General features: G+C 33.6%; 1 protein-coding gene across 1 annotated transcript in view; it reads right to left on the bottom strand.

Moving 5' to 3' along the window:
* Positions 1-321: 321 nt before the first annotated feature.
* The window catches only part of NETO2 (neuropilin and tolloid like 2), a 35,086-nt gene continuing 26,625 nt past the window's right edge, over positions 322-8,782 (bottom strand). The window contains exons 8-9 of the mRNA XM_043986656.1: positions 3,483-3,596; positions 322-2,207 (exon numbers count right to left, since the gene is read on the bottom strand). Coding sequence (XP_043842591.1) covers positions 1,627-2,207; positions 3,483-3,596 — 695 coding nt within the window. The 3' untranslated portion in view covers positions 322-1,626. The remainder of the gene's footprint in view (positions 2,208-3,482; positions 3,597-8,782) is intronic.

The raw sequence follows: 8,782 nt of genomic DNA, 5'->3' as shown, positions 1-8,782 counted from the left end.
AGGGCATGTCTGTGATAGTTATGATGCTATAAAATTATGTGAGGTAATTATTTCCTATATTAGCTCAACTCAAGCTGCAAAACCTAATCAATGCCAAAATAACATGATTTGGGCATGATGTATTTTTTAATACAAAATGTTTAGTGATTTAGAACAATAAATGTTACAAGAAGTTTTATCATAAACTAAACAAGAACAAAAGGAACTAAAAACTAACATAGATTCCCACATTCTTTACAATAAATTATAATGAATAACTCAGACATAGAATGTTGTATATACAAGCTGCTAGTGTGAGCACAGAAATAAAATGGCCACAAATGTCTTTAATCTTGATTTAATAAAGTTTGTACAGTATCAAATTATATCAAAAGTCTAAAAAAACACAATGAAAGTCTTTTTATCATGTTTACAAATTATTTTATATACCATAAAAAACAACCAAAAGCCAAAACTGAAGTTAAAAAGAAAACTGAAGGTTGTAATTCTTTATCAGCTCTAGAAAAATGTGACTGTCTCGGGTGAGAAGCCCTCGGTTTATTATATACTACAAGAGAAATCACAATGTATGGAAGCAAAGATACCATTTTCCCCAAAAAATGAGGAGCACAGACTTGGAGAATTAAAAACATTTGACTATAAATATCACAACAATGAATTAAATAATGTTCCCTTCACTAAAATTAATGGGTCATCCACTGATGGCCAAACATTGGATGTGACTCAAAGTTGGGAATTTCAAAGACCTGTTTAATTTCAGAGTTTCTACACATAATTTGCAAAGGCTCATATATCTCAAGGTTCTAAAATATTCTATTATAATAATGTAACTAAGATAAAATATTCTTAAAAGGCAATAAACCATTTCACCTACTTCTCACAGAAAACACAGGCTAAGAAACCAGTAATTAAAAGGCAGCAGTATAGAAATTAGTTCAGAAGAAACAGATGGATGCAACATAACTCTGGGTCATAATTGGCACTGAACCACAGTTACTCTAGCTTTAATTTGACAGATTCAATAACAAATGTCCATATCAAAATATATGCAGTGAAATAATCACTTTTATGTAACTGAAATGTTAAAACCATTTACTTGAAACACTTAGTGGAAAGAAAAAGAGAAGGAATGTAAAAATATGATGGAAACCTTATTTTAAAATTTATTTAATGATCAAAACTTGTTGGTATATCTGTAGATTTTTTAAAAGTCAGTGTCATTGTTCCCATGCATTCCTTCAGTTATGTTGGTAAAAGTCAACAGGTAGCTTATAAACCTATGTTTACATGACATCAGAACAACCAGTTAAAAAGTGAATTCAGTCATTTAACTGACTTGTTTTTTGTTTACATGTTATTTGTTTACATGACACCAAACAACAGATGATTGTTTCCCCCACCCCTGCTGAACTTCCTAAGTTCACCAAGTGATTTGACATCAGTTAGGGAGCACAAAGGAATGAAATCTCCAACATTATAATAATTAATGACAAATGAAGATGTTTCTAGTTTGAGGGGGGAAAAGGTGCTTACTGCAGAAAAGCTTAAAAACATACATATGTGCAGTGTGTGTGCTGTGTATGCTGCATATATACATACTAATGTGTCAACTTCATCTCTAGATGATTAAAAGTCAATGGACATTGACCCTTGTGCAGAATCCTCTCGTCCTCTCACATAAATTTCACAGGGAATCTCCTCCATCACTCTGTCTTCTATGGCCTGTTCAGAACATTCATGTGACTGTTTGAAAGTGTAACTACTTTTTTTGAAGGTGCTATTGAATGTCTTCATTGGCTGAGGTTGTGCAAAATCATTACGGAAAGGAAGTTCCATGGAACTGAGGTTGGTCCTGCTTTGTTTTACATTGGAGGCTTGGGATCCACAATGATGATCATGAATGCAACGGGAAGCAGTGGAAGAACGTCGCATTTTCTGGTAGTTGTCCAGTTCTTCTGATAAGTCAGCCAAATCTGCGGAAATCTCTTTGTCCCTTAATGAAAACAGTTCATAATGAGGAGGATCAAACACTTCTTGGAAGCCAGTTTTGTTAAAAGCAGTTTTGCAAGCCATGACCTTCTTTCGAGGTTGCTTGACTTGAACTAAAATAGAAATAATGAGAAGGACCAAGACAATCCCTGATGTAATGCCAATGATTGTTCCATGTGTTTTGGTGATCTGTTCAAAGAGACCTGCTTTTTTCTTCTCTGTAGAAAGAAAAAGGTTAAGTCTATTAAGATCAATGAATATGTCCTTGTTACAAACAAATTTGGTTATGCATTTTTTAATAAAAAGTGTCAAATACCTTGGCAAAATACACTGCAGATGGCACAATTTGAAATTAGATTTATAAACAAAGTAAGCTAGGAAGCTCATGAACAATAATTACTATGAACATTTGTCAACTTAGCCAGAAAGCATGTAGGATAGGCAAAGGTAAGATGGTCTCTGTACTTAGAGAATGCACACAAATGCATGCATTTTGCAAATTTAAGTAAATGTAATAATGCAAATTGTGCCAAATTCAATATCATTGCTTAATCTCATCTAGTTTCTTACTTCACATTACTAATAGCTTTGGTCAAAAATACTTCTGATTCTAAAGTTTATCTCTTAGACATTAGGAATAATACTCAAACTATGAATGACATACTAGGATATAAACCAAGATCAAATTTTTTTTTCAATGACTAACTTATGGCACTTCATGTCAAGTACACAAGATGGCAGTATCAGATTATAGCATATTATAATGATAAGGTATTTGCTGTACTTCTCAAATAAAAAAAAACTAGGCAAATAATTTTGATAGTAGGCTTGCACACATCTGACCAATATCTAGTAGAAAAGAATTTGGAATTTAAAGAATTCTAAAACAAATAATAAAAAGGGTTGTTTTTATTTTGCAAAATTGTCATGATTTTATTATATTTGTGAATTAAAAATCCTTAGTCTCAGAAATTCAAATGTGATGGAAAACAATGGCTACTTTAAAAATACTTTTGAGAACAAAATTAGATTGCCTTTAAAGAAAAACCAATAACTACCTCAATATCAAAAAACCAATCTGGTGATATACTTCTTTTTAAAAAATTTTTTTATTTTTTAATGAGGCAATTGGGTTAAGTGACTTGCCCAGGGTCACACAGCTAGTAAGTGTTAAGTGTCTGAGGCTGGATTTGAACTCAGGTACTCCTGACTCCAGGGCCGGTGCTCTATCCACTGCACCATCTAGCTGCTCCTGGTGATATACTTCTAAAGTATGTTAGTTAAAATTCTTTTAAAGGTAAGAATGCTTTAATTACAAGGCAAAAATATTGTTCTTTCTTTTGCCTCTACTCCAGTGCAGGCCAGAGGAAGTCAATGATCCATTAAAATGAAACAGAGCATATTTCTCCATTTCTGCCCCAAAAATTATGATAAATTCGTAGAAAGACAAGTGACACTCTTCTCTCAGAGGTTAGACTTTGCATTGTATTCACCTTTGCAATGATTTTCATCCCAAGGGTATGCACAGTTTTGAACACCATTGCAGACCAGAGAATTATTGATGCACATATTACTATGGCAAAAGAAAGTGCTGCCTGTGCAGGGAGCTGTAGGGAAAAAGAAAGCTATCTGAATTGTCAAGAAAATACAGAGAATGTTTAGATTATTAACTTTTCCCTTTTAAAACCAGTTTCTGATTTCAACAACCAAGGGAAAAACCACCATAATGCATGCAAATATCATGTTGGCAAAAGTAATGACAATTATTTCCATGGATCTTAAATTATTAAGCCATAGAAATGGCCTGTGTTACTAGAAAACACTATCAAATTAGGAGCAGTTTTATTAATTGATTTCTAGGAATACAAATATTTACAGTTAACAAATACTTTTTTTCATTTACCTTCTTTCACCATTAACATACCTTGGACCAGTCAAATAATTAAGTAAAAACCAACATTTTAAATTTCTGAACCATTGTAAATATAAATCATTGTTTGATATAGTGACAGTATGATTTTTTCCCACTGTTTTAATGGCGTTAATACATAGCATAATAAAGTTTTTCAAGATATTAAAGGATGCTGGTACAGGATTTACTCTCTAACTTATTAAAATACAATCAGAACAAATATAGGCATATATGCATTTGCCAGAAAAAACCCTTGAAGAATATTGTTTGCTATATAATAGATAAAAATATGGCATTAAAATTGCAAATATAGACATTAAAAGTAATGGTTATCAGAAACTTAATCAAGACTACAAAATTTGTAAGGAAACTATGGAATTTTTTAAGTTGCTGAACAGTTTAGGTCTGACCTAACAACATTAAGTTTTTGAGACTGTGGGAGAAATCTAGTTCATATGAAGATAGACATTTAGTTCATATGAAGATAGCTGTTTTTTTTTAACCCCGAACCACAACTGGATCATTAAGGTCTCACACATTTTAAAGTGAACAGTGATTCAATTTTGCGTTGCAAATGCACACAGAACTCTTTTTGGGAAGATAAGCCCAAGGTCAGAGCTGAGAGTTACTGGTTTATTAAATCTGGAGGCCTGCTTAGCTTAATAGACAAAAGAATCTGAAAATCAAGAAGTGAGAAAAATTAAGTGTTTTCCAATTGAGATAAAGGCTTAAAATATCAGAAAGGAGTCTAGTGGTAGCAGCCAATCATTTTGGCACCTTCTATAAAAATTATTAGGCGAGATGTATTTTCTGGGAGGCCAAAAAGGCAGAATTGTTTCTAGAGAGAGAATACCAGCTTTATTAAGTAAAAACTACTGGACATGGTATCATATCAGAAATTGACGTAACCTGAAATGTTTTCTCTACCACATCAGTTTGAAACAAAAGGAAATTTAAAATTTACTAGAGTCACTGATATTTCTAAAACAGGACTTCAGATGTCTTCTTATTTTCCTTCATTTAATTTCCTTTAATAAAAATATGATAATTGCATACTAAAACCTCATTAAAAGCAATTTGCTAGAGAACATAATTTGGTATAAGGTAGGTCCACTATGGAACCCACTGAAGATAAAGTTTAATAATTTATAAAAATGGCCTTGTAACAAAGCAGTCTGATCTATAATCTTTCTTAAGACACTAACCCTAAAGATATACCAAGAGTCTAGTAAAAAACAAAGTAAATATTTGCAATTAACTCTCAGCCAAGTTTTGTTAAATTCTTTCCTGGGTCAATCTGAATTTATGCACTGCACATTTATTGACATACAATAAATACAAGTAGGAAGCCTTAGACTTCTCTTTGGCTCATAGAAATGTCTTATATCACTATTTACATTCCGTTATAGTCTGGTTGTAGTGTACCTTTCCAGATGTATTTCGCATTACTCCCAGCCAAACTGGCTAACTTGCTGTTCTCTGAACTCACACCTCTGTGCCTTTGCAAAGTTTGCAAAAACATACTCAGAATGCACTTTTCCTTCATATCCATCTTACTACCTTTACCATCCTTCAAAGTTCAACTGAGGTAGTTACTCTTACGGGAAATTTCTCCTGACCTCCCTTCCTCCTCAGGATTCTCTCTTCAGTTGATGGGCATCCTCTCAGTTTCCAATTCTTTGTCACCATGAAAAGAGATGCTGTAAATATTTGACTGTACACATGGGTCCCTTTTCTCTTTCTTTGATCTCTTTGGGGGTGGGGTAGGAGGAGAGAGCATTTGGAATTGAAAATAAAAGAAAAAGATAGCACACATCCTACCAAAAAATTACTTTTTCAAATTACCTTATGCTGAGTTATCTATGTAAATATTGTAGCTGTTCTCTTCTACTCCAAGTAAGTTCCTTGAGGGTTCCTATTTCTTTGAATTCCCAGTTTTTAGCACAGTATAGTACCTAATTGGTAGCAGGAGTTTAATAAATGTTCCTTGAATTATTTTTAATTTCATCACTAAACACTTAAAGTATTTTGTTGGTCAATTATAAGTGAACTCATTCTTTACTGAGCACTGTACTAGAATTACAAAGTGGCTTTGAATTCCAAGAGTCTGATCAGGCAAAGTCAGACACACCTTGTAGCTGAAGAATGTTTTATGGCAAGGACATGTGCTGGGGCATCAAGAGCCAAGGCATCTTCAATCTCCCAATCCTCCCAATCATTTATCTTGGCCAAATCATCTCACCTTTGTGTGCCTCAATTTCTTCATTGTAAAATGAGGGAGTGGAACATATGGACTCTAATATCACTTCCACTTCTGAAATTCTACAATTCTATGATATTATCATTATGTGTCTGTCATGACGGCTTTTTTCAACTTCATATTTTATTTAACTAGTGATTATTGTCCTTATTAGGGGTTGTGAGAGTAGCAAAATGATGCTTGCTTAACCTAATAAAGTGATAAAAAGTATTTGTTTCACCTGCTAAAATTCCTGCTTGTAACGATTGGAATGACGCCACCTGCTGGAGACTTACTGTAGAAGAGTTCTGCCCATGAAGTGAAGGTCTTTGAGGGCAAGACCAGGAGTCTTTTCTTTGGCATCAGGAAGTGACGCCAGCTAGTGGGAGGAGGAAGGAAGAGACTGGCGCTCAGTCTCGCGCTCTTTCCTTGGGACTCTGGTGGAGAGCGGAGCTAGAAATGTGCTCTCCCTTTAATAGATAGGAATCTAGGCCTTTCTCTCTCTCTCTTTACCAAATTCTTATTCTCCTTAATAAATGCTTAAAAGTCTAACTCTTGCTAAAGTTTATAATTTATTGGCGACCACTCATTAGATATTTTAGACAGACTAGCTAGAATTTTAACCCTTAACATGCTAGATCCACAACCTTTAAGAAGAATAGTAGTAACTATTCCTAAACTAGAGTCCATGGAATTTTGTTTTTTAATATTTTGTTAATACAAAATTGTTAAGAACCTCTGCTTTAGTTAAATACATTCAGTACCACTAATTTGAACATGGAGTTTCAACACAAATGTAATCTATTACTTTTCTCATTGGTGTAATGACATTAGCCTTTTGGCTTATTAGTCCTATGTAGGTGTGACATAAATATTTTAAAACCAAGTTACTTGACCTAAAATACACATTTTTAAAATAGGGTATTCCCAAAACTGGAGTATTTCTTTTCCATGAATTATGTTGAAAACATTTCATGATTATACTTTAAAAAATAATGCTATGTAGCCTGAATAATAAGTCTGTTACTAATTATACCCAATTTTATATTCACTATGTAAAATATTTATTTCCATGAAGAGACAAGAAGCTATTTTCCAAGATGTGCTGATTGGGGATGTAACACAGCAGGACATCTTCTTGGTGTTTTGAATTTTTATGTCAATTTAACTAACACAAAGTTAGTGCCTACTCTGGGGCAAAGCCCTGGTGATATAATCATCATTACCATTCAGTTTACATACATAATGATCTCAAATAAAGTTGATCTCGATTGTTCTTTCTTTTTGTCCCTTAAGAGTAGTTCTCTGCTTAATTTTTTTCCCACTGTATTTAACATGTTGGGAGGATTAGTATTCTAATTCCATAATTCTCTTTACTCTGAAAATAATTAAAAATACTATAAATTCTTTGCCAGATTTTGACAATCCCAAAGATGCCCTCCAAACTCCACAGTTGGTGGCATTAATTTTCATAAGAGCAACAACATTGATTGAAGTCATGTTTCTCCCCAAACCATACATACTGTGATCAAGTTATAAGTCCATATTTTAATATAAATAAATACTACAAGCACATACCAACAACAGTGATATATTATTCTCCCCTTATGGTCTCTCAAGACTCCCTATATTTCCTTTCCATTGATTTCTGGGTCACAAGATCAGGGAGCAAAGTAAAGCTGGGGTTTCTGTTTTAGTTCCCTTATGACAAAATGTGGCAGCAATGCTGCGAGGTAGTTATGCCCTTCAATTGGGCCTTCAGGGAGGCCCTCAGGCAATATGCTACTAAAAATCACATTTATGGATTTTATTTTAATGAAAATATCTTCTGCTGCTTTCACAATTCTAGTCCTAGAAATTATTTTCCTAATACTGTATCCTTTCTTAGAGTCAGGTGTATATTAGTATTCTGTGCCTGGGAAGAAGCCAAACATCGATTGCTATTCTGCATTGTCCCCTTAGCTGAGTTATGCTATTTCAGTCACATCTGCAATCTGCAATGGGTAGGCGTGAAGTGAATCTGTCATGCAGAATTAGTCCATTTATATAAACCTCTTCAGAAATATTGATTTGTTTTCATGGATGGATTCATAACAATTACAAATCATTAACAGTTTAAAGAAGTCTAAAAATAGTCCAATGACTTGAAAATAATGATAAGCATGTAAATTCATTGTTTAGAGCTCTGAAAGGTGCTTATCGCAGGGAGATTTTCAAACTGGAAGTCTTGTTTCATAAAAATCCATGAAATTCCCTATTGATCTACACTGCATGCTTCTTTCCCCCTTCCCTGCTACTATGCCCCCTACCTGATTCATTTTCTGGTCCTTTGATTATTCTGTTAACAGTCTAAGAGCTTCAAGCTCTTAGACTTGAGCAAACAAATGCTCAATCAGTAGCAGTCTAACAACTTGCGTTTAAATTGGATGATTAGCTAATATATAAAAAAGGTTCTTTCAAAAAGAGATCTCCTTATGCCTTTTAAACTGAGTTGCTAGCATGTATGTAGACAGACCTACCAAAACATATATAATTCATATAAAATATGAATTAATATTTATGCCCTGTGAAGGTATCGATGAATGGTGTGCGTGTTTGTGCATGTAGAATTAAATACACTAAGGTGGCTATTTTCTGCTTTA

This window comes from Dromiciops gliroides, chromosome 2, assembly GCF_019393635.1.
Source record: "Dromiciops gliroides isolate mDroGli1 chromosome 2, mDroGli1.pri, whole genome shotgun sequence".
Classification (NCBI taxonomy): Eukaryota; Metazoa; Chordata; class Mammalia; order Microbiotheria; family Microbiotheriidae; genus Dromiciops; species Dromiciops gliroides.
The sequence above is the reverse complement of the archived record's forward strand: the minus strand, read 5'-3'. Positions and strand labels throughout refer to the sequence as shown.